The following is a 27,719-nucleotide window of genomic DNA, read 5'->3' on the forward strand; positions in this document are numbered from 1 at the left end:
AGTTGTATTAAATTGTAATTTATATGTCCAATATCGGCGTAACGATGATAATAATCGTGGTGTAGGCTGTATGTTGTGAGCCGGTAACTTTGAATGAGAATCATGTAAACAGTTATTGCTAATGATATAATTAAAGGTCATGCTATAGAGCATTACATATGACATATGTGTTGGATAAGTTTATTCAAAAATAAATAAATAAATATTTAAAAATGATTCAAAATATTTACATTAAAATTAATTTAGGGTACCGTAAAATGTAAATACATTAAAAAAAAGTAAACATAATTTATGTCAAACATATATTTTACACAATTTATAAGATTAATAATTAATAATAGTGTTTGATTATTATTATTAATTAGTAATATTAATAACCTATTAAAGAATTAGTGAACAGTTTTTACAAAATGTAATTATTAATGTCACTATTCATATATAAATACAAAATTCATAGCATCAATAATTAATGATCATATTTATAATTAATAATTAAATGCGTGAAAACAAATGCATAATTCATAACAGAAACAAGCCTACAGTATGCTGGCTTCAATCTTTAAATTCATTATATATTAATTAGAAATACTTTCAAATAAATGAATTTATCAAGGCAAATAACAAGCAAAATACTAAACATTGTTATGACTTTTAAAGATGAATCTAAGTTAATAGTTTTTTGTTGCAGAATATGTTTTATAGTGTAATCCATATCTTGCATATTGCACAATTGTTATAAATGAACATTTATAAGTTCTAAATAAACAAAACATTAAGTACAAAAAGTATTTAATGTTTGAATTAAAATTGCTTTATAAATATGGCTAGTGGTGCAAACTGTAGTGTGTGGAATTCTAACAAAAAATAACTACTGTAAAACCATTTTTCACAAATTAAAATACAATTTTATATATGTTTTTTATAGTATCTATTATAAATGCAATAAACCTGGAATTGTGTCACAATTATAATGCAAAAAAACCCTATTTTTTTTAAAGATTTACCCCAATTTATCTTTCCACTTGTTAGTGATTGTTTTTGGTATCATTCACTCTCCTAAAGTGAAAGTCAACTCTCTCAATACCATACACTGCTGGGGCTGGTTTTATGCAAAATCTTTTAGAATGTACTATGGTAGTAAAAACGGACCAAAAGCACTGGACTTTTTTAGACTTACCAACTGAACAAATAGTAAGTTTTACCATAACAATGCCTGTTAACAGCCTAAGACTGGAAGACTTTACCAAGCCAAATGTTAAGATTCACCTGTTGGCCCAGTAAAACTTTACCATTGAGACAGTTTCATTTATCACTCTAAACCACAATCAAACTGTGTTTGTGTGACAAAAAAATGTGAAGTGCCCATATATGAACATCATGATGTCATATCACTACCATATTTAAGCATATCACTACCATATTTGGGCACAACATTTTTTGTCAAACTAGTTTGATTGTGTAGGCGGAGCTTAAGTCACCTCGTACAGAGACTATAATATGGTCACAAACACATGGGTCGTATGTTTTACTTTGCGCTTGGTAAAACTCAGCCAAAAAAGCCCACATTCTAAAAATGATCAGATTTCACTTCCTGAGGTCTAAAATAAGTGTGTTTGCAGCTTAAACAAATTCAGGATTATTTTCAGAGAGTTTAGATTTGGGAGAGTTGACTGTTATAGGCATAAACCAGTATAGATCTACAGTATATGTGCTTGTATACGCATTTTAAGGGGTATTTGTGTATATTACATGACACTACAATTTCCTTTCAACTTTTCCCGTCTTTTCTGTGACTTGGTTTTTTTGGTTTCTAAGTGAAGGCTCATAGTTCGTTTCTTTTCCAACTGGAGCAAATTCTGGAAGAGTTCCTTAACATTGTAATTTGTCTTAGCTGAAGTCTCTAAAAACGAGCAATTCCAAGATCGAGCTAGCATCGAGCCCTCGTTAACCGTAACCATTCTCTTTGGGTCGTCACATTTATTGCCCACGAGCATTATGGGAATACCGTCAAGATCGTTTCCTTTGATTTCAGTAATTGTGCTATATATTGGTTTTAGCTCTTCTAGCGATTGCCTATTTGTGATAGAGTAAACAAGAATAAAAGCATGTCCTTTAGAAATCGATAATCTTTGCATGGCAGGGAACTGATGCGACCCGGTTGTGTCGGTTATTTGTAACGTGCACACATTCTTATTACAACTGATAACTTGACGATAAGTATCTTCAATCGTTGGAATGTAACTTTCTCGGAATGTACCTTTGACAAACCTCAGGACAAGAGAACTCTTGCCAACACCTCCTGCTCCAAACACTGCCACTCGATAATCATTACTTTGTTCGGGCATTATCCTAAGACGTATACTTCGATCACGAACCAACTGAAAAAAAAATGATAATTATGTTAAAAAAAGGTTTGAGCTTTAAATAGAACGTACATATGTTAAGTGTTTTTCAACTTTTTAAGTAAACTATTGAAAATCAGCAACAAATTTTCAAAGAAAAAACAATACATTGAAAAGTAAATTTTCTTCTTCTGTACATTTTATTTCATAAACTAATATAGATAAAAATGATTTGCATATGCTAATTATTATTAATGCTTCAACCTAATTATTCTTTCTAGTTCTTTCCAGTTTATACATTTGTATACATGTATACAACAGCTTAATATCCCATCAGAAGGGTGCAATAACGAAACATTGTACATGAGATAAAGACAACTGACAGGTTTCATACAGTACTTAAATTTCAAGTCTGTCTCATTTCGTCACTGACTCACTGATTTATTATTATGATACGCTTTATTTATCAATTGGAATTGATACTCGCTGTTTTCTGTTCTTGCTTTGTATTTCATGCATATAATTGAACAACAGCAAACCGGTATATACCTAAAGATCAGAAATTCTCCAAACACCGTTTTAGTATACAATACTACTGTATTGTGTGAGGTTTATTAACTGTGACAAAAATCAAGAGTTTTGAATAGGAAAGATAATCTACTGATATGTGTTAGCGAAATCAGCGGTTTTGCAATTTGTACTTCCCCAGGTACAGATGTATATAATTGTTGTATACAATGAGCCCACACATTGTTATCTGTTTCACACTTAAAGATAGTACAAGTAATTTGTTACATATGAGATTACAAATATGAAGTGATACTGTAATTTAGAATGTGATGTTGTTAATGTACAGTAAATAGGGACTTTTAGATTTTTATGTTTACTGTTACCCTTTTACGTCGTTTTTATAATATGCGCATGCTAAGTGACTGGCACGTCGACCGGCAAATTTGAGGCACTTGTTCAGTAGCATTTTGCCATTTTCTCTCGTAACATGAGTACCGGTGGACATATGACATCATAACACTGCAAAAGTTTATCAAAATCATGGCCGAGAATGATCTTGCGATGATTTTTTGAGAATGTATTAAAGTGACTTCCAGTCAAATTATATTTTAAAAAACTACTGTAGTTGTATTTGCCTAAAAGTAGAATTTATTAATCATATGTTGTTGTTGTTGTGGGGTTGTATGACATTTTGGAAACCCACTGAAAAACATAATGTAACTTTACTACTATAGGACTAAAATGAAAAGAATTGTTATAGCTTTCATTTATAGGTGGAAAGTGGGAAGGAGGTGTACTTCAGAATTACCTTAGCTTGTGCTATTCTGACATTATTGGAAGTGTCCTCACCTGAATTTGAACATGACATCAATGATAGGAGATGGCTATCAGTTTAGTAAAAGATTTTTGCGATTTAGAAAAAACCTGTTTGTTGAAATACTCTTCTTCTGTTTGCACACTTCGGATCTTTAAGTGATGTTGAATGTTGTATCGTAAATCATAAATTTATTTTAGTACTGTTTGTGAAGACACTTTAAACGAGCTACCGTATACAACTTTATAGTAAACAACTATAGTGCCGCTATTTCTGGGCAGTTATTTTTACGAGAAACATAGGGTGAAATCAAATGGTGACACCTTGTGTGAAAGATTTAATATCACATGCAATAGGCAGTGGTACAACACAATGGACAAAGGCCCCTGGTTTAGTAATCCTAAGGGTCCATCCAATGATGATGATGATCCACAGGTACACTGTAGGTTTACATTCACCATTGAAAAATATCTAAATGCAGTGTATGTTTTACCTACCTTGATTTACATTTGAACTTATTTATGTGGATAACTCTCTTAAAGCGAACAGTATCTCAACGAGCACTCAAATCAAAAATCTATTTTGTTCCTATCTGATCAGTGAATTTGACCTCACAAGCAAATGCCTCCATAGTTCTCCACATAAATGAACACCAAAAAAAGGGAGACTAATTCTAAATTACAGTGACTGGAAAATTGATAAGACCACCATTGGGGACGATTTGAAAAAAGAGTATTGTTGAACCAAGCATAATGCCCTACACTTTTCCGCTATATAATGTTGAATTAGAGGGTGTAAATTAGATGTTGTGATGTACAAATTTGATTAAATAATCTTTAGGGATGTTTTTGGAAAGGAATATAGTTAAAGAAAAATAAAGTTTGGGAAAATCAAACTGCACATTCTGCTTTATGCTTTACCCAATGTTTCACATTCTGTAGTCTCTGTACTATTCTACTTAGTGTCAAATGATATTTCCCCAGGTAGAGATGTATATAATTGTTGTATATAAATAGTCCACACATTATTAGTGTTAATCGGAAAGATGATAATGTAATTTGTCACATAGGGAATTAAAGTCATACTTATAAAGTGATAAATATGATGTTGCCAATATACCAATATAATGAAGAGTAGTACAGGACATACGGCATCTGATATGTATTACTGATAATGTTTGTTATGGTAAAAATGTTATGGAACAAAATCTGTACTTTCTTTTGCATGTTTTAATGATTACCAGAGGTTCATCGTGCAACTAGCAACTATCGGATGCGTTTATGTATTAAATACAAAAATAACCTTCTGAAAACCAGAATTCAAACAATAAATGTGGATTTGAAAAATGTTTTTATTTAAGTAAAACCAGAATTTCGAGAGAAACATTCAGGAGATTGAATGAAAATTCGGGAGGCTCTCATAGAACTCAAGAACATTTATATCTGTTTTTAGCATGAACATAGTAATTTCTAAGTTCTGTACTGAACCTAAACATCCCCCTCACAGGGGGCACTGTATTTTTTGAGTGGAGTTGTGGCTTGGTGGTTATGATGCTTGGCTACCACTCCAAGGGTAAGACTTTGTTTATGTAGAGCATCTTATGTATATGTTTGTCTTGTGAACCTCTGAGGGTCCCTAATGATCAGCAATCGCTGGATGGATCACCCTCATTAAATATGGTTAAAAATAAAAAAAAAACATAACTTCTCTTTAACTGTGAAGACAAAACAAACTCAAATTTGTAGGTTTAAACCCTGTAAACAACATACAGGACACAAAGTACTGTATGTCATCCGGGTACACAGATGGCTTGAACTGTTTTCATTTCAATTGTACTGTAGTTAGGTCAATTCTTACATCACGTGTCATGCATATTCAATAACGCAGAGGAATATAAATAATGAATAATTCATGCCTTTTGCATTCACCTACTGTATATACGAAAAGAATGTAGTTTTCCTTTAGCATAACATTTTTCAAACTGTATTTACAGTATTGTTATTAATATTTTGGGTTGTAATTTACCTCCGCCAAGGAGGTATATGTAATCGATCGCGTGTGTTTGTTTGTCTGTTTGTCTGTTTGTTAGCAGGATTACTCAAAAAATAATTACAAGATCTTTACCAAAATGAATATAGAGATAGATATGTGGTCAAGGACCATTCCATTAAATTTTGGGACCATTTGGGACCATGGTCCCAATTCTGAACCACTTTTTAGTATACTTTTCAGACCTGCTAGTGTTAAAAGATAGGACAGAATTTTTCAAAAGCCGGCGAGCAGTCTTAAAGTATTAAGTAAACTGAAATTGCATTTTCTCGAACTACTTGTCCAAAAAACTTCATTTTTGTACAAGAGGCAAGAGTTATAATTGGTGATTTGTAATTTTAAAACATAATTTGATTTAAGTGCACCTTTTTTGATGCGAGTAGTTTACAAAACCTATTTCTTTTCAAATTCACTCGTTTGATTTTCGCGTTGCTGTTCTATTGTTAGTCAACTGAAGCTATTGTTAATTGAAAGGCTTGTTACATAACCATTACACCAAACTCGCATACACATGCTTGTAGTGAAATTTACCTAAATCACAAACAGCATTAAGACACACACAAATATATATATTTTTTCCCGGAGAAATCTTATGTAGGAGAATTTTACAGTAGGCGGAGATATGCACTCTCGGAGTGGCTTTCTAATTGTTACTGTGCAAAAACCCACTTATTCTTGTTTCTTGATTTGAAAAACATTTGGCAAACATCATTCAGCCACTTTTTTAGGTCCTGTTCCATAATATGTTGAATTTTAATGAAAAGAAGCAGGCCTGTCCCATACTGTACAATATCAGTTCATTATTGATCGTTGGAAAACTAGATTATAGTGGGTCTGTTACCTGTGGGGCATTTAGAGGCAACCATTGCACCCTACAGCAACAAACTGCGTCACGTCTTCATTAATGGAGTTTAATTTACTGTAATGTTATGACGACATAGCATTTGCTTTCTGTAAATCCTAGTAATTTGAGTTGATTATAGAAACTAATTTAATTATGCATTGCAACTAAGCTATGCTGAGATTTTACTAAATTCATTTTAGCTTTTAATTAAATGAATTAAATTATTGATATACTAAAATAACACAATAGTACATTATAGGATGAAAAGAAATTCAGAAGAATAAAAGAGAAGGTATTTGTTGGTTAAAACGCTGTAACAATTGATAGGAAGAGGAATCATAGAAATAGGAAAATCAGTAATAGGAAATTTGACATAGTAGGAGAAATAGAAATATTAAAATAGAATAGGAATGTACCAGAAGATATAGAAATACAACTATAGTACGTGAAATAGGAAACTGAAAAAATAGGAATAAGAATAATAGAACAAATAGTAATATGAAAAATAGTAAGAAGTATGTGTGATATGAATAAGAATATAGTAGGAGAAATAAGAATAGGATTACGTACGTATTCTATAGGAATAGAAAAAATAGGAAAAAGGAGAATAAAATGGGAGAAATAGGTATAGGAATACTTACAGTAGTTGGAAGAATAGGAATAGAAAAATTAGGAAAAAGGAGAGAATATAGTAGGAGAAATAGGTATAGGAATATACTTACAGTAGTTGAAAGAATAGGAATAGAAAAATTAGGAAAAAGGAGAATAACGTGGGAGAAATAGGTATAGGAATACTTAATTGGAAGAATAAGAAAAGAAAAAATAGGAAAAAGGAGAATAAAGCGGGAGAAATTGGTATAGAAAAAATTGGAGGAAATTCCGTAGAAATTAAAGATGGAATGTCTCCCAAAAACATGAATAATACATTTTTTTTAAGACTTTAAATAGGCCATTTCACAGTTTTAATATTAAATTTAATCACTTTCACAGAAATAAAACTTTAAAAAATCACAGTTAATTTCAACAACCAAACCCATTGACTTCCAGTCAATTTGATTATTTTTTGCATGAGTATCTGAATGAGAACATGCACACACAATAATGCTGACTGTAACAGCCCAATTGTAAATTAGAATGTTTATTGTATACCATATATTTCTATAAGCCCAACAGAAAGCGTATAATATGAAATTTACTATACTGTTCATTTAAAATTATTTTAGTTTTTCAGTAGACCTATATTCTAAGTCTACCTACCGCTAAACTTGACCCAGTTTACATTCAGTTTAAATGGATGCCAACATCAGTACAATAATCTCATTGTATTTATTCAAACTACAGCACAAAAGAGTTTGTTCAAACATAAAATATCAATGTTGATACCATACACTTACCAGCTATTTCGCTTTTGTATATTTAATAAAAATATTGATTAATTTTTTAATGTGCGCTTAGATTATTGAATATTCAAATTACTCTGTGGCAAATGATTAACATATCATTACTATGTTTCACGTATAACGAATCCGACACCAATATGTTATTTAAGTGTTATTGACTAATTATAATTACTAAGTGTCCAGCATTTCATGAATAACAGTCTTAGATTGCCAACCTATATTACAAGATAGCACAATTGCAAAAGGAAAATTACCTTTCAGAATTGAAGCAGATAGAAGATACTGAATTAAAAGCACAGTACTTACCACTTGTATATAAAATACAATTTTTAGACATCTCTAATATTTTTACATCATTAACCGGATGAATCGTTGTAATAAAAATAGTATTTTCCTTTTTAAGGATGTAATTTGGCCATAATTTTTTTCGTCCTTATCTGCAATGATCTATTGTAACTTTCTAACGATTGCTCAATAGTAAATTTCCTAGTATTGTAGGTGGAGAATTATCTTCTTGGTATAATCTCTCTTTTAAAATCCGGTGTGATTATGACAAAAAGCGGTGGTGTGATATTGCCTTAGGAAAAGACTGTCAATTGGAAACGTTTGTACAGTGCACCACAGAGATGTGTACTGTAATAAACAGATTAGGAAGTTTTTGTTTCAATATAACTACAATAACAAACAATGATAATGTCCTTTAAAACTATAAAATATATCAAGGGGGTGTTGTTATACTGTATGACGTATAGTGAATGAGCTTTTTGATAACATTCAGAATACAGGAGACCCACCATCTGCTAAGGTTGCGAACAAATATCAAATAATTATTTTTTTTTTAAGCGAATTACTGTAGCGGCATCCACTATTTTGAGATACAAGTTTGTACAATTACTGTAGTAGCATGGCCCTGTCTTCATTAGAACCCCTCTTTAGTGGATACCTCTATTAAGAGGTTACTATCATAAAATGAACATGAGGCAAGATATAGCATAAACTCCTACCTATTCAGGTGACATCCCTAAGGTAATGTACACTTTGTTGGGTAAGGCATTCTACTGTATATTGTTATTAAATTGAAGGTGTGAAATAATAGTTCTGTAATTCATTGTGAAAGAATTGTTTTGGAGTTTAATTAATATGTAGGCTATTCTGAATGTTAGCGTTCTAAAATTGGTATTTTAAAATTAAATTAATAATGAAAGCTTAGGTAATGACGTGCATTTGCCACATTGATATTTTATTTCTCGTAAAAGTGACCACCTTGAAGGTCAAAAGATTTAGAAACAGGAAAAATTATCTAAAAGGAGGAAAGCTAGGATTAAACCAAAGAGATTTTTCAAATCAACATCTTGACAGTTACCAAAATGCAGTACACTAAATCATGTTTATCGTGACACAAACATGTATTAGTATGGGCTATCATTTGTATCAACATTTTTGCTTAAGTTAAGATAGTTTAAAAGCACTTAAGTGACTTTATTTAAGCTTTATTTATCAAACCACTGCTTGTTATCTTATAGAATGGACTTTGATCAACTAAGATTTGCAAGAAATGAAATACTACAAATGTTTATTTTTTAATATTGACACAGCAAAATTGACTTAAGTCAATATTATTTTTTTTTGCTAAGCATCTTTGATAAATCTGACCCTAGATATTTTGATCTGATGTAAAGAAATGTAATCTTGTATAAAAGACCATTAAGATGGCTTTACCAATCACACTACACAGGCATGAATGTAAGGGGAGAAAGCCTGTATCAAGTAAGTTTAATTTGGATTCTACATTATTACGGTGGCACATTCCAAGAAATAGCGATGCATAAAAAAAACAATTTTGTTTGTACAAGCAAAACAATATTAATAGTTTTAAAAAATTGATATCATAATTGTTGCAATGTACTGTATGTATAAAATTGCAATGAGAATTGAATGGCTGAAATTAAGTTTGCTTTGGTGACCCAATATTTCATGAAGGATATACAAGTTGAAATCAGTGGTCAATATGATTTGGCATAAAACATTTACTCTTTATGCTATAATAAAACATTTTTATTGGTCACAAAATAATTGAATCATGAAAAATTGTAAATTTGATGATGATACTTTGATTTATTTGGCATGTGGGTATCATATTTTACTTTTTTTTGCATTATAAACGTTTTGCAACTTGGGAGATGAGGATTTTCTTATTCCTAAATGTGAATTATGGGTGTTGGTAGGTGGAACTACTGTAGTAAGTTGCTAAAATAAAATTATAATGTATAGGTGGGCCTGCTGTATTTGTATATACAGTACATGTGATTGATATTTATGCTTTATGTGGGATGACCCTCAAAAAAAGGAGAAATACTACCGCAGTTAAGTCAGCAAATACGTCAGATTGATGCATGTTTATGATAAAACATATTCAGTGCACCACGGTTCTGTGATTTTCATCATGTTAAGTAGGCAGTCTATTTAAGTGACATCATTGTTCGGACGATTAACTTTTGACAATGTTGAGTCTTGCAATCAGTTGATGAAGGGACGTAAATAGCCCTTACAGGAAACCATATTGTTTCGGATTACGAGATATTGTCCTGTAGTTCAGCGGTTTAGAGATCTGACTTTCAATGTAGACTCGCGTTCGATAAAGCTCCGTCAATGATGTTCTTGCGTGTCTGGTAAGACACTTTACTCGTATTACTCTCGGTCGAGTGCTTGACCGTACCAAAGGGACACCGCAAATCTATAATCTGCAATTGCCACAGATTTAATCTGACCTGCAGTACTTGTGGCAATATTATCTCAAACGTTTGCACATGATCTAACTCTCAACCCTAAGATGTAATTAATGAACGAGCAACCCAAATTGAGAAATTCAATACACTTCACTAATGTTTTACCATTGTAACCTTTGACCTTTTACAGTTATTCAATTCATGAAGGCAGAAATATTAATACTATATTAATACTAATTTTATAATAACTGTAAAATCAATAATAGAAATTGTCCCCAGAAAGCCACAAAAAAATCTGTTTCTGAATATTACAATTGATCTAAAATTAGATACCGTACCATAATTTGCATTAATTCAATATCACATTTTTTTCTGGCAAAGAAATTAATCCCATAAACACAACTTTATTTTCTCCTAAAACTATATTTTCCTTTAAAAATGCTGTAAAAGCGGTATAATTTGGCTCAATAAATGATCTTATTGTAATTGTAAATTAACAGGAATATGTGCCAATAATAAGATTATGGCTGGCAAATAGTACAATACAATACATATCACTAGATGGTGCCTCTTCACTGGATTTGTACTGACGAGCAATAACCTCTCTGTGATCTTAGGATTTTGACGTAGAAAAAAAGGCAGAACATTTACCGGGTGTGAAATTTGCTATTCAAAAACACAATTTTCGCACAAATTTGCCATTCTAACAAAACTTTTATGGATAGAGGAGAATTAAAAGATGACTTAGTTGGTTGTGTCGTTTATGATGAGATAGAGGAATACAATTTTGTGTTAGTGCTATTATAATATAGATTCTTGTTTTAAATACTTGTTTTAAATGAAATAATCTTTATTGCATATTCAGTATAATATTCACATAATTTTTTATGTATAATTGAAAAGTCAAATTTCCAGTTTATGGACCAATAAAGAATCTTGAATATATGAGATTGGATACTAACAATTCAAACCAGACCATAAAAAATAACAGCACCATAATAATAATAGCACCATAACCACAGAAAACTAGATGAAATACACAAAAAGAAGTGAGAACGTCAAAAATACATAAAAAGATACACTTACTCAATTGTCAGATTAAAACAAATAAAATATTTCTTACAAAATGTAGTTTTTCAAAACACTAAATTTTATTCTTGTAAAGAGTAAATTGTACACATTGTGGTTTTGAATCATATTAATCAAAGGTTAGGCCTATTATCAAAGCAATGAATAAATAAATAAATAGCTCGGTTTTCCTTCAAGAGATTTTAATGCATGAGTGAGTTTAGCCTTATGAAAGCTAGTATAATCTTGGTTTACACCAGATTGTTTCATGAACCATTCATTATGAATGCTCTAATTTTATCCAAATCTGCTGCAGTAAATTTTCACACCTAAATGTTATGTTTCAATTTCCAATATATAAAGTAAATTTGTTATTTACAGCCAAATCATTCTTTAAATTTAAAAATAAAGAGATAAAAGATATTCCCTCTCTCCATTTCTTTTCTCTTTTGTGAGATTCATATTTTTGTTACATACTTATTTTTAATAAATACATTTCTTTGTAATCAATCAGTTCTTGTTTCTCTTATTTTGTTTTTGCATTTACAGTATATATAACACCACAGGCGCCAAACATTAATTTGAAACGCCCGAGTTATATTCTGAAAATCAATTATATAATATACATATATTCATTTTATATTACTTTGTTATATGTTACGTTTCCCAATTGTCTTACAGATGTTGATCAATAAATGTAAATTATATAATTCATTAGTAACATTTTTTTAATGGAAACAAAACAACTCAGCTTTTGAACTTTAGTTGTATTGTCTTTAGTAACTCTCTTTTTTAAAATTTATGCTTGCATTATTTATACCACTTTGTATAACACATTTTTATTGAATGTGTCATTTTAATGTCATAAATAGTAATCACCAAAAAATTGATTGAAAAAAAATTACCTGGTAAACTGTAATTTTAAGAAACCTTCTGGTAAACAAAAATAAATGTAACTTTAACATTCAGAGTGTCCATATTTATTTATTTTCTATTTAATCAATTTTTTGCAAAATACAAAACAAATATAGTATAAGGCAAGGAAAGTGCTCAACACCCATGCTAGTTGGTCAACCCAAAACAGGCAAATTAAACAAATTTACGGTACGATCTACAATTATAACAATCTACAAGAAATTATCAGATATTTAGCAATTTGATCATGTGGTATTATTTCAATAGATATGGAAGCCACTCAACGCCAATTATGTTTTATATTTAAGTAATCGTCAATCACAAAGTCCAATTCTGCTGTTCATAACAACATAAAACGGCCCTCCCTTTTCCTATTGGCTGTAAAGTTTTGGTAACCCTACACTGCCCCTTATGCATATTCATACACATTTACATATGCTAAGAAACGTTTTAAAGTAACGCTATGGTTTAGTATCGCATACACGTTAGAAATACAAATATTAATTTGGACTCGGAAAAGACAAAAATGAATGTTGATCGCAAGCCTAGCCATGATTGCTTTGTTGTTCGCCTTCAATGCTTACTACGCCAAGAATCGTTAAGTGTCTACTTTCAGATGAATAAGCTAGCTAGCTACCCATGAATCAATATGAATGATGACATAATAATCCGTCACCTCATATTTTATGTAATGTTATTCCAAATATTAAATGATACAGTTCATCACTGACCTTATTTTTGCCTGGACGGTATATATTCTCCTGTAAAAAATTATCTTATTGTTAAAACGAGTACTAGGCCAAAATTAGTATCAACCTTCCGCATCATTTCTCAAAGCAATATGTCCGTAGCTCCCGCTACAATTACTCCACTTCTCGTTCGTTTATACGCGTCGGCCTCAAACGATCTTTTGTAACAAACGACTGCAGCAATCAAACTTCTACTTTACACTGAATGTTTTTGGCATAGCCAGCTAGCTATTCTGTCTTCATATGCAAATATCATATTATTCTGATCGATAGATGAGCAATGAAAACAGGCGTGAATATGCGTCTCTCTCTATATTGGGTTCTCTGACGTCAGTTGAAATAAGTCGTTGTTTAGTTATGGTGTTGAATTGTAATCAATGGCAAATTGTACAATGCGTCAACATTCAACTGTGTGTACTATAATTACAATAACAAAGACACTCTTGAATGATGGGTAAAAAACAAAAGCCACAAAAGGTTTATTACACCTACTTTTCTTCTACAATATGCAAAATATTGTATAATAATTAACTACTGCAGATGTGGTGTTCTAAAAGAGTAGTAATTATTTTATAGCTCTATTGATATTAAATGTTCATACTAAAATGGTCTTTCTTGGAATCCCTATTGAAAAATAAACCTATTTGTCAATTTAAATAACACATAACGCGTTACAAAGAATTTAAATATAACACATAAAAAATAGCGACTATTTTACATGAGATATTTATTAAGGAATTAATATTTGATTGTTTTTTAGTCACATACCTTCGTACTTTCATTTATAATTAAAAGAACCAGAACAAATATAATGAGAAATAAAGCTATAATCGAATCCTAAAAAACGGACTATGCGGAAAATATTTTCATGTAGGCCTAGACTTACTTTTTGGTTTATATAGCATAAGGCAGATCAAACAAGTAGGCCTAGCTGAAATTTAAGGTATGTTAAAGAAGCAGATGGAATAAAATATAACGGAATTAAATAGAGTGTTAATATAATATGTATATTGCAATGAGAAGACGAATATTATTTTGTTATTTGCTCTCGTTATTAAATAATTAGAATAAATATATACCTTTTACGGATCGTGTGAACAATTAATAACTTATACTTTAATATATTTATCATGTTTTGTTCAAAAAATACTTTTTTTTTAGAAATGAACTGGTTAATTAATGTGAGTAGAAAAGAAGGGTTAATTAATGGGTGATTTTTTAGTTAGGTCTAAGGCAACTACCCCCTGGACGCTAGACAACTACCACCCGGGAAACTACCACCCGGACAATCCCCCCACCCTCTAGGACAACTTTAGTTATCCTAGTGGGTGGTTGTCCTAAGGAGGTAGTTGTCCTAGAGGGTAGTTGTCCGGGGGATAATTGTCCGGGGGATAATTGTCTGGGGAATAATTGTCTGGGTGGTAATTGTTTATTTTAAGGAGAAATCATTTTTTAATCTAACATTTCTATGTCTTCATTATCGACATGGTTGTGCAAATCATATACAAATAAACATCACATAAAATGTAGTACATAAAACAACAGTGACGCAGAGACCATTTTTTCATTAAAATAAACAATTTTATTTACAAATACTGTATAACTTACACATTATTATTTATTATTTCAATTTTAAAACTAGTAACTAAAAAATGTCTTATGACGTGAACATATCTTATTCACATACGTAACATTGTTAAGCTCTGTTCTACACTATCAAACTTTATGTATGGAAATGATTATGTCGTATTTAACTACCATATATAAGCATATCACTACCATATTTGGGCACATCACACTTTTTTGTCAATCTAGTTTGATAGTATAGACACAGCTTTAAAGTTTCTGATTCCACCCAGTCATAATGTGTGGTCATCGAACATAACCCTGTCAACAAATCTGTCCTAAAATTCTTTTTTTTTTAATCGTGATCGATTTGACTCGGGTCTTTTAAATATACTTCCGTAACCGTTTTTTTCGTAAAGCTGGTAACACAATTTTGTACCCCTCACCAATAATACAATCTTCCACAGAATGTTTTATTTTATACCTATTCGTAATCTTTCTCTTCACTTGTCGAATAAGAATGAGAATCGGCATCGAAGTTGGAGGTAGGCCTATATCTTCGATGGTTTTAAACAGTCACTGGATTTTAACGTATAGAATTAATTATTTTTCAAAAGAAAATTTTGTTCGATTTTTATTCCGAGACATAACAAAAATTACTCACTGTGACGTGGACTCCTTGATATTAAATTACTAACATTCACATACCTACAATCATTTCTAAAATAAGTACAGGATTGTCATTTTCTAAAGCTCTACTATCAAAACTTTATGTGACAAAAACATGTTATGTTTCCATAATATATGGACACGATGGTATACATATCAGTACCATATTTGGGCACATGACACTTTTTTTGTCAAACTGGTTTTATAGTGTAGACAGAGTTATAAACAATAATTTCACTCTTAACGCGAACATAATGTGCTCGCAAATAATAGTACTTACAGCATAGAGGGCGTCGATCTATGCTGATTTACAGTAATGAAATAACTATTGAACTCTTTATTATTTTACCGTTTTGGATGGATACACTAAAAAATAATTATTTTCAAATACATTTCTGTGCAAATTGCATTTTACTATCAACTTCGCATCGTCCACCACGTACCGGCTAATTCCAAGGTTCTCTAATTACCTGATATGCTCTTTTTCAGTGAAGTGTAAAAATTAGCACCAAAATGCCTTGAATATATGAAGTCACGTTCATTTAAATATAATTCAATATGCTTACAATTTATGATTTAATTAAAGTTCAGTTTATTTACCGGTAACACGAACTCTCAGAGGAGAAGGAAACATATTGAAAGAGTTACTAGTGCATTATGTCCCTGCTGGACAAGACGCTATCTGTTCCATTATTGTATTACCCATTACTATTAATGTAACAAATGCCTTTTAAAGTACCTATATTATTTTAATTATAATAGCTAGTTACGATATCATAAGAAGCCACCAAGAATATGAAACGTCATAATTGGTTTTGACCCTTTGCTTCACCATTGCCGTCGTACAGGCTAGTCATCATCATCATCATCATCATCATCATCATCATCGTCATCATCACCATCATCGTCGGTTATGTCATCCACTGCTGGATGTAAACCTAGAGCATTTTCCATTTCTTCTTCTTTGAACATCGACCAGTTATCGTATCCTCCTTAGATATCTCTTGAGGTCATCTCTCCATCTTCTTTTTGTGTCTTCTTCGTCTTCCATCCATGGTTGCCACTCCATGTGACTTTTTAGTCTCTTTGTCCGTTATTATTTGTCATGCCCATCTCTATATTTCATTTCTTTCATTTTAAAAATATCTTTAACGTGAGTTATTTTTCTTTTTCACGACCGACTGAACTACTGTATTATGTGCGCATGTGGGAATATTAAGTTTGTCCTCGCTCCCCACCTCGACACAGGTTTGATAGTTTCTAGATCCCAAAGACAACGTTTAGCCATATTGCTAGTTTTGACTTAATATTAGTAAAAAAAAATTTTTTTTGGCACATATGGCGTTTCATACGTATACTATTTGAAATAACTACTTTTGACAATATCTTCTGCCAATGTCTCAATGGATGTGATTGTCGAAAACAAATATAGTTGGCATGTCGAAGCCAACGAACGATTGCATTTGCTTCAGTTGTTATCATTCTGCTTGGTTGGTTGAATCATGGAGCAATTTTCTTGTTCCACGGTTGAAACCAGAATTGGCTAATTTCCAATCTTCGTTTCTAATCTAACCACTTTGCATCCATATTTTTTTGATCAATATGTATTCCGATTATAAACCAATTTAGCCCATTTTACATCAGTGGTGTTAGTGAAGTGTATCGAACTCGTAGTCTAAATATGATACGCATCACTGGTAATAAATGTGGTTTATAGCATCGCTTAATGAACATTGTGTACGACAATAAATTTATCTAAAATGTTATGTAAAAGGTAATAATGTGTTAGATATCCAAGAATAACACATCATACAAATAGATCGTTACAACGATGTGATCGTCGCAGAAAAAAAATTGCCAAAACATTTGAAGCCTGGATGAAAACAAAAACAAACTTTGAATAGGGCATTTTGTAGTTTTACTCTTTATGGTATAACCTTTATCATGCTCTATGCACTAATAACACCTTGTAGATCTTATGTAAACAATGCCACCTTTGCAGCATAACTTATCAAGACTGGCACTTAAATTTATGTAATAAACTTGTTATAGTTGTTGATCATATTTCATACAACTTAAGTATATTACTATCATAATAATTGAAGTACATCACTTAAACAAACATGTTGTTATTATTTAAATTTTTAACCCCAAGTTGGCATGATCCATATACCTAGGAAATCTAACTGCCTTGACTATCAGTGTTTATATTTACAATTAATTTATATCAATGATCTTCCTAATTCCTCGTAACTTTTAATTTTTGTTTTGTTTGCAGATATTTTTTATTCTCATAAAACTGAACGTTTTAAAATAATCAATACTGAACTTAAATTTTATCTTCTTATAATAAGCCTAAAAGTTGTAACGCCCTAACCCGGACAATTACCCCCTAGGACAACTATCCTCTAGGACAACTACCCCCTTAGGACAACTCCCACCCGGAAAACTACCCCCTATAGGACAACTATACCCTCTAGGACAACTACCGCCTTAGGACAACTCCCACCCGGACAACTACCCCCTAGGATAACTACCCCCTAGGACAACTACCCTCTAGTCCAACTGCTATGCTCCTAGGACAACAACACCCTCTGAACAACCACACCTATATCATGACACCTACACCTTAGGTTATAATTACGATCTTGTAAAACTTAAGCCTGTTTTCCTGTCGACGTTATTAGGTTATAAAACCGGCGATCACCTACGTAAACATTGAAATGTTAACGATTTACAGAAAAAGGTACTCGCTATTGTCATCGTTTCAACTTGATCGTTTTCAAACGATCGTCGTTGAATTGCTCTTAAATGAAAGCTTTTGCATTTTTTAATATGCGTATCGTCGTCAGCAGTTATTTTTACATTAAACGAGAATCGATCAAATTATTAAAACGTATTCCAATCTTGAAAAATAAAGGGTGGGCTTATTTTATTCTTGTGTGACATGAAGATGCCGTATATAAATCTAGGAACATACAGTTTACCTAGCTGCACCAGTCAATCAAACAGTCTTCATTTAAGATCAATCTCTCTCCCTATGTTTTAAAGTTAAGTATTACAATATCGTAATTATAACCTAAGGTGTAGGTGTGGTTGTTCAGAGAGTGTTGTTGTTCTAGAGGGGTAGTTGTCCTAGGGGCATAGCAGTTGGACTAGTAAGATAGTGGGACTGGCTGGAGCAGCCCCTTAATATCGATAAAATTGACCCGATTTTTGTTCTCTCTTTTCTTTTTCAAAACAAATGTTTTACCGTAAGAGCTTATGTTATGCTGTTTAATGACATTATACGTTTACTACTACTACAAGTCCAGTAATATGGAATATTGGTTTGGCTGTTATTACTTCATAGAAGAACTTTAATTGATTTTTTTTTTAAATGTTCACCCCACTCCTGAGAAAATAGGACAATACACGTTTTTAGAACCTAAAGAATAATTATATCCATGATATGTTTATGACTTAAACATTTCTACTTATTTCATTTTATTCCAATTCGTATTCTACAGCAAAGAACCTCCTAATTTTACTTTAGATTTAAAAAATAACCTAGACTATTAATCAATTGATTACATTACACGATTTGAAAATCAATCTCTCTCTCTCCCCCGTTTGACAGGTTTATATATTTCTTAGTCTTTCTATTATGAAAACATAGCTAACTGCGCCAATTGAGGAAATCGATTTTAAAGTTTGTCATAGAAGTTTTAAAAAACTTAAATCTTAGGTACATACGTCGATATTTTAATAATTTCACGTCAAATATTGTTAAATGTATAGTGTGGTACAACGCCCTCGTAGTCCCCTCTTCACACACACAATGCAATTGGCACCAAAAGAAGCAGCTTGTTTATTTGGTTACCAATCGTAGTTGTCCAAAGCTGTATAAGTTGTAGCTTGAGGGTAGTTTTCCTCGGGGGTAATTGTCCTAGGGATAATTGTCCTAGAGGGTAGTTGTCCTAGAGGGGGTAGTTGTCCTAGAGGGTAGTTGTCCTAGGGGCTAGTTGTCCTAGGGGGTAGTTGTCCTAGGGGGTAATTGTCCTAGGGGGTAGTTGTCCTAAGGGGGTAGTTGTCCTAAGGGGGTAGTTGTCCTAAGAGGGTAGTTGTCCGGGGGGGTAGTTGTCTTAGGAGGGTGATTGTCCAGGGGGTAGTTGTCCTAAGGGGGGAGTTGTCCTAAGGGGGTAGTTGTCCTAAGAGGGTAGTTGTCCGGGGGGTAGTTGTCTTAGGAGGGTGATTGTCCAGGGGGTTATTGTCCGAGTGGTAATTGTCCAGGGGTAGTTGTCCTAGACCCATCGAAACATCGAGAAACTCAACAGTTCTTTTCAGAACTAACATACGTGGTGTAGGCCTACCGCAAACTAATAATTAACATTTGATTTTGCCATACAAACCTTCAATATATATTATTTCCAGAAATATCGGCGTCATAAGCAAATTAAAATATTATCTTTCACTTTAGTTTTACCATATATTATTTATTGTAACATTTCATGGGCCAACACAACTAACAAATTTCTCTATCAGTGATATCAGGATATGTGTAGGGATATCGCGACTATTCCATGACCTAAAGATTCTTTGCAATCTTATTTTGGTGACCTACCACACTGTATTATTACTCATGTACTTATATCTTTCAATTATTTGTCTTACTTTTTATTAACATATGTGTGTAAAAATAAAACAAACAAATAATCAATAATATTCATAATTTAAAGCGCTGTTTCCAAATGTGTCCTAAAGGTTTTATACAGATGTGATATAAATTGTCACAGTGTCAGTTATCACATTAATTAAACTTGAATTATTAACATACCCAACTGTACATTACAAAAATGTCATAAATGTGTCAATTTGCTCAAGATTAAAATGATTTATAAAACACAATAAGCTAATTAATTAAACGAATTATATTAAATTATATTTTAATGATATTTGTTGATTAATTGGTTAACAATTCACGAAACAAAAAATGGTGCGTCCTTCCTATATGAAAACATCTTTCATTCTAGATGCTACATTTCTAAGCTAAATAATTTACTAGTCTGTTTTTTATTTCCCACCAACACCTAACGTCTAGGACAATCAGTCCTAGGACAACTGCTGCCGTTGAAATCAGTCCTAGGACTGCTACCGCCTTGGACAATTTCCCCTAGGACAACTTCCCCTGAATTAAGCCTAACATTAAAACAAACAGCTGCACTCACACCAAATCTTAAACGAATTTTTGACAACATAGCCCTATATTTATATTTGCGTCATTTTTTGGTTCGTATCGTACCATGCCTAACTCAATTCGGAATGCATGTGAATCTTATACACTTACCATAACAAACTGAGGGGAGTAATTCAAGGTTAGTGGTCCAGGGGTCACTGTGTCCGAATCTGTGTTTCTGTTTATTTCATGTCCAATTAATCCTATCACACTGTATTAGTTTATATTGATGCTTCAACGTTATGGCTCGACATAATCGATATCATAGTTTGTTTCTACGTTATCAAAGAGTTGTTTATACTAATTAGAGTTTCATATCAACAAAATTAGTACCCTTTCAGCAAGTTATCTAGTTCACTAAACCATTAAGAAATGTCTTCAATTATATCGCTTCAATGGAAACCAAGATTAGATTGGCTCCAGTAGCCTAAAATCTATTACGGGGACAACTTCAGGACCCAATACAGTGGCCATAATATGTCCCAATGGGATGATAACTAACTATTGGTTGAAACGCAACGTTGACCTAAAACTTTGGACCAATGAACACCTTGTCATTCTAGGTCAAGTATAGGCATGACACGCCACTTGTGCCTAAATGTTTCCTATGAAGGATGGTGTTAAAATAGTTATTTTTAATGTGTATAAACACGTGTTTCATGGAATACCACAATTATAATTAAAAGGAACCGACTATGTATCCAAATAGTGGATCAGTTGCTTGATACGTTTATGTTAATAGCCTAAACCAGGGAGTTGTAACAACTCCCTGCCTAAACTAACCTTTCACTTTGTAGTCTACGGATCGTGTCCTCCAGACTACTGATGTTAATGATTTATTATATCTGTTGTGTAAACAAGTTATCCTTTGTTTACTCGTGTTCTTTCCATACAATCCCACGTGTCATGCTTCAAAATGCTTATAAAAGCTATTAAAGCTAAATGTTGCCGTTGTATATACAATATTGCACAAATTAATCTCAATGTCAAATGGAACAATGATTTTGTTACACAGAAGCAGAAATTGAAAGGCTGTCTAATTTATGACATACTCTTTGTGTGTTATGATCTACGATTGATTAAAGTATGTTTAACAAACACAATTTGTATGTAATTCTATGTGTACGTTGCAATTTAACACGTTTATGAATTTGATTTAATAAGACGATTTGAGTGGATAGTAAAATTGTAATAAGATGGTTAAGATGCTTTGTATTCTGGCTTGTGTAAGGATTATTTCTACGGAAAACCTCAAGAAGATTATTATATTTATGTAAAACATCTTTTGTGTAGGCTAATTGTTTGTCTTGCGGTGAATTAACACCCAGATATTGGAACAGTGAGAAAACTTCTTATATTACTTTTATGACAATCAGTCTAAACGAATAATCAAATTATAAGTACAGTATGTTAATTTCTATCTTTTTGACCACAAAAAAAAAATCTAACAAACTGAGCGAAATACTTGGTAAATTACAGAGGGCGTGCTATTTAATATTTTGGTCTATATTGAAGATACAAATAGAATTATAGATATTTTTTTAATAAGCCTTCGTGTGTTAAATACTTTAAATTAAACTATAATAGGCATGGTTTATTTTAATATTTAGCTATTGTAATATTTGCTTTCGATTTTTTTCATTAAGATGACAAAGGGCAGAGGGATACCGTCACCGTAACTGTTGAAATGTTGAGGGCGTATGTATGGTATTCGAATGAGACAACACTGCAAACTGCTTATGACAACTGTCAATAAACTGACAGGCATCGTAATTTAATTTGCTTTTTGATCATTTCAGAATTTAATCATTAAAATCCTTCTGATTTAAGTTAAAACATGTCAGTGTAGAAAGTCTACTAACTCCTTTTCTATGTTTCATGAATTTTGGCCCGAATAGTAAAGTGTACAACGTTATTTGTGAGGAGACCAGAGACTACCGGTGTAACCTGGTTTCCAACGTGAACTTGTCGATGATGATGAGTGCGGTAATTAAACACGGATCAAAAGCTATAATATCTATAGTATTACGTGAGTTGCTGAATATTAAACTTTATTTTAAGTGGGCGTGGTTTTACCTATAATCTTTTTTTGATGATGAAAATATAATACACACACTTTCACCTAATTTTACTCCATATGCTCGCTGTCAAACTAATATCTGCTATTTTACTTCATTTTCCATATAATATTAATAGTATGCTTACTGTGATTGATGAACCGTATATATTTCTATAAATACCTGATCATTAAATAGACATGATATCGGAAAATCATACCAGAAAATATGAAGGGTTTTGAAATGTTCTCGACTTGTTCTTTCGGATAGTTCTATTAATTCTGATACGATGATTTTTTCAATTTTTAAGTTAGTTTGTTGTTTGTACAACAATAACAAAAGATGCCAAGTATCAAGTAATAAGTACGCCTACAAAATAGCTATAATATTGATTATAATATAGTCTTGTTTTAAATGTTAATAGTTGGTATCCTGTTCTATTGTTTCCTATTCATTATTCAGCATCGCAGCGCCCCGGAAGCAAACATATCCTCAGACATGAAAAAGAAATATATTTTTTTAAATCTGTATACTATTAATCTGTATACGGTACTATTAATCTGTATCCTATTAATCTGTATACTATTAATCTGTATACAATTAATCTGTATTTTATTATAATGCGGTATACTATTAATCTGTATACTGTTAATCTGTATCCTATTAATCTGTATACTATTAATCGGTATACTATTAATCTGTATACTATTAATCTGTATCCTATTAATCTGTATACTATTAATCTGTATACTGTTAATCTATCTCCTATTAATCTGTATACTATTAATCTGTATTCTATTAATCTGTATCCTATTAATCTGTATCCTATTAATCTGTATTCTATCAATCTGTATACTATCAATCTGTATACTATCAGTCTGTATACTATTAATCTGTATACTATTAATCTGTATTCTATCAATCTGTATACTATTAATCTGTATACTATTAATCTGTATCCTATTAATCTGTATACTATTAATGTATATCCTATTAATCTGTATTCTATTAATCTGTATACTATTAATCTGAATACTATTATTCTGTATACTATTAATCTGTATACTATTAATCTGTATACTATTAATCTGTATTCTATCAATCTGTATACTATTAATCTGTATACTATTAATCTGTATCCTATTAATCTGTATACTATTAATGTATATCCTATTAATCTGTATTCTATTAATCTGTATACTATTAATCTGAATACTATTATTCTGTATACTATTAATCTGTATTCTATTAATCTGTATACTATTAATCTGTATCCTATTAATCTGTACCGGTATACTATTCATGTATATCCTATTAATCTGTATTCTATTAATATGTATACTATTAATCTGTATCCTGTTAATCTGTATACTAATCTGTATGATCTGTGCGATTAATCGTTCAAAATGGAGTTTACAGAAACAAGTCTTAGTTGTCTTCATCAGTATTTTCAATTACTGCATTCATATTATTTGCAATAATAATGTATTGATGGGTTTATGTTATAGCTTGACCTCTAGTTAGAATAACGTATTATTTATTCATAGACGTTTCACAGTGTTTTAATCAATACTTCATCCTTCTATTCGAACGTTTCCCATTTTTAAAACCTAAATTAGTATTTCACATTTCTAGTTTGCGTGTGGGAGCACTCTTCCTGAATATACATTGAAGGGGGAGAAAACTAGGCCGAATTTGGGTAACGATAAGACGATTTCACTTTCATGCTCATAACGGTAAAGTATTTGTCATGAGAAGAAAATCCTTACTTCTAACAGGATTTGAACCGAAGACCTTAGGATCGAAAAGAACCTATAGCATTTTAACAACCAAGCTACAACTCAACTCCAATTTTATCCATATAGTACAAAAGTACCTTAAATTAAAAATGGTAAAATCGACGGGCATGCAACTCTGGGGATTTATAGAATACCCCTTCCCGCAGCCATCCAACTATGAGTGGCCGAGCGGTTAAAACAGTGGAACCGTAATTACCTAGCCATAACAACGGCAGGGGTTCGAGGCTCACTCACTCCATGGTTCTGGTGGTAGAACGAGTCTTCTCGGATAAGGACTATAAACCGTAGGTCCAGTGTACACATCTGGCTCGTGTGCACTTTAAAGAACCTAGTACATCTTTCGAGACGAGTAGGGGGTTACCCCGGTGTATTAGTACATCACAGCCACTGATCACCAATAACACCTCTGGGAGACCAGTCATTGACTGAAGAGGTTACCCAGTATAAATATATATTTCAATTTCAACCACAAATTATTTATTAGTGGTCCCGCATATTTAAAAACTCCTGAATCTGCCCCTGCTTATACTATTTTTCTAATATCCTCGTTCAATTTACATTGCTTATTCAAAGTTAATATTTAATGTGTATTCGACGCTTTAATGTGTCTATGGTTTACTAAACGTATCACAAATGACTTCCTTCTAATATTTAATTCAAAATCAGCATAGTGGAATATAATATGATAGGTACATTTTAAATTAATTTCTTCTTGCGTGCCAGCTTAAATTATTCAAATTTCTTATGATGTTCATTTTAACATTATTGGTTCCACTACAATATACTATGAATTTTACAGAGGACTAGAGAGTGTTGACAACTGGTTCGTTCCACTAATATACCATTAACAGATATGACTATAGAGAGTATCGACAACTGGTTCCACTAAATACCATGAATTTAGCAGAGGCCTAGAGAAGGTAGACATGTAACTGTTCTACTAAAATATACTTACTTATACTACTATAATAATTTATAGGCATATATTAAACGCAATTTCAGATATTAATTTTAACACTACTGGTATTCACGTCACTAATATACCATACATTAATAAGGCCTAGGAAATTATTATAAGCATTTATTTCTTATATTGCCAGCTAAAACAACATGTAATTATCTTACGCCATGAATGTGTATTTAGCTTAATGTGTTTGTGATATTGCATTAACAGTTTTTTTACATTTCTAAATGTACCACTAATGGATACGTATAAAACAAATTCAGATCCGGGTACTTTTTTATGTTATGTAATGACTATATCTAAAAATGTGTACTTAACGTGCGTGTGTGACAGCATTTACATATTCTACACTACAATATCCACCGACAGGAAGGGGCCAAATTTGTGTATTGTAGACATTATTTGGTAATTTTAATACTGAAAATGTATCTTTCCTACCTTATCTCTATGCTGACCGTGGTGTTTCCATTCCTCTATGGTGTGTTCCTGATTGACCGCTGTATTCCTTCTACGTGAAGGCGAAGCCATATTCACTATTGAGCAGAATGTTTTAATATTTAGCAGCAAGCGGCTGAATCGTCTCTAAATAAGAAAAATAATCAACATTATTCTCGTTACGTGACCAATTTAACAGACGTTAACTATAAAAATAATAGATAAATGTAACAAATTTAAACGGAATAGAATGCGGTTTACATTATACCGTTATTGGAAAAATACGTTGGGACATGTACAGAGATACATTAATAATATAAAGTAATTGAATAATTCTCGAACGTTTTTTGATGGTTATGAATAGGTATCTATATGCTTTACGCACTACAGGCTATATTCCTAAAAATTACATATTATATCTAATGAATATGGCATATAGTAAATAATTGCAAGCAATCATGACATTGCATGGGAGTCCACATCCAACTTTTATAAGTATCACGTATTAAAAAAAATCTGCTGTAACACACGTACACAAAATGCCTGAGTTATACTATCCTAGTGGCAAAATAAAACATCATTAAGTAAGTCAAATTCGGCAAACTGATGTTAAAACACAATGAACGCTAATAAACTCAAGTCGCGTCTTTTCTCCTCACCAACGGTTAGATAGTGAAGGATGCACTTAGTCAGAATATGATAATTTCATTCGAACAGCGCTGAGGGATATGTAGCGAATCGAAGCTCTGTTGCTTATGAAATTTCGAATACAGTATAAGCGGCTGACTCACAACATAATGACCGCGTTTTTAAAATTTATAATGAGATACAATCGCGTTATGGGCGTATAGTATCGCATAAGTAGTTAGAATCGTAATAAAAATAATATAATTAAGTTCACTTTTTATTGTGACATATTATATTTAATTGTATTAGGTATATGAATAACAAATATGGATGTGTGTAAATACGATAGATATACAATATTTACATTTTTACACTTTTTAAATTACTAAAATTTATAATAACATTTTTAAAATCAATTTTAAATATTGACATGATGTACATCCGGTTTTCGAATAGCTCCATTAAAATATTTATATTATAGTCTAGACCATTAGTGGTAATATTCTCTGCACACCCCTCCCATAATCTTTAAACCCTCCTTTGGGACACGTACACCAATTATTGGGACCCCTTATCAAAGAAACACTTTCATGAGCGTAAATGAAACGTAATGAACGAGGGAAAATAATAAAATTAAGCTCTGTCTCCATTATCAAACTTAATGTGACAAAAAGTGTGATGTGCCCGAATATGGTGGCGATATGCCCAAATATGGTAGTAATATAACATCACCATGTCCATATATGGGCACATCACATTTTTTTGTCACATAAAGTTTGATAGTGTAGGTCTAGACAGAGATTTAAGTGGCCAAAAAGCGGTACATCCTAGTATTAAAGGACTTTGTTGGGACCGAAAGGTTTCCTGTTTCAGTCTACCATAATATAGTGGAATTTGAAAGTGATTTTACATAATTCATATTCACTTCAGATTGCCCAGTGTTCTTCATTCTATAGGCCGATATAATATT

The 27,719-nt window shown here is 31.9% G+C and overlaps 1 protein-coding gene across 2 annotated transcripts; it reads right to left on the bottom strand.

Moving 5' to 3' along the window:
- Window positions 1-912: 912 nt before the first annotated feature.
- Window positions 913-26,859, bottom strand: LOC140051429 (GTP-binding protein Di-Ras2-like). Of its 2 annotated transcripts, XM_072096640.1 has the most exons (3): window positions 26,657-26,859; window positions 26,126-26,269; window positions 913-2,378 (listed from the first exon to the last, which is right to left on the bottom strand). In XM_072096640.1, exons 2-3 carry the CDS (start codon window positions 26,213-26,215, stop codon window positions 1,746-1,748), a joined length of 723 nt encoding a protein of 240 aa, XP_071952741.1. In that variant the 5' UTR covers window positions 26,216-26,269; window positions 26,657-26,859; the 3' UTR covers window positions 913-1,745. The 2 variants fall into 2 exon arrangements, with proteins under 2 accessions (XP_071952741.1, XP_071952742.1); XM_072096641.1 differs by lacking the exons at window positions 26,126-26,269; window positions 26,657-26,859 and adding an exon at window positions 13,400-13,949.
- Window positions 26,860-27,719: the final 860 nt, after the last annotated feature.

Source organism: Antedon mediterranea, chromosome 6, assembly GCF_964355755.1.
Source record: "Antedon mediterranea chromosome 6, ecAntMedi1.1, whole genome shotgun sequence".
Lineage (NCBI taxonomy): Eukaryota > Metazoa > Echinodermata > Crinoidea > Comatulida > Antedonidae > Antedon > Antedon mediterranea.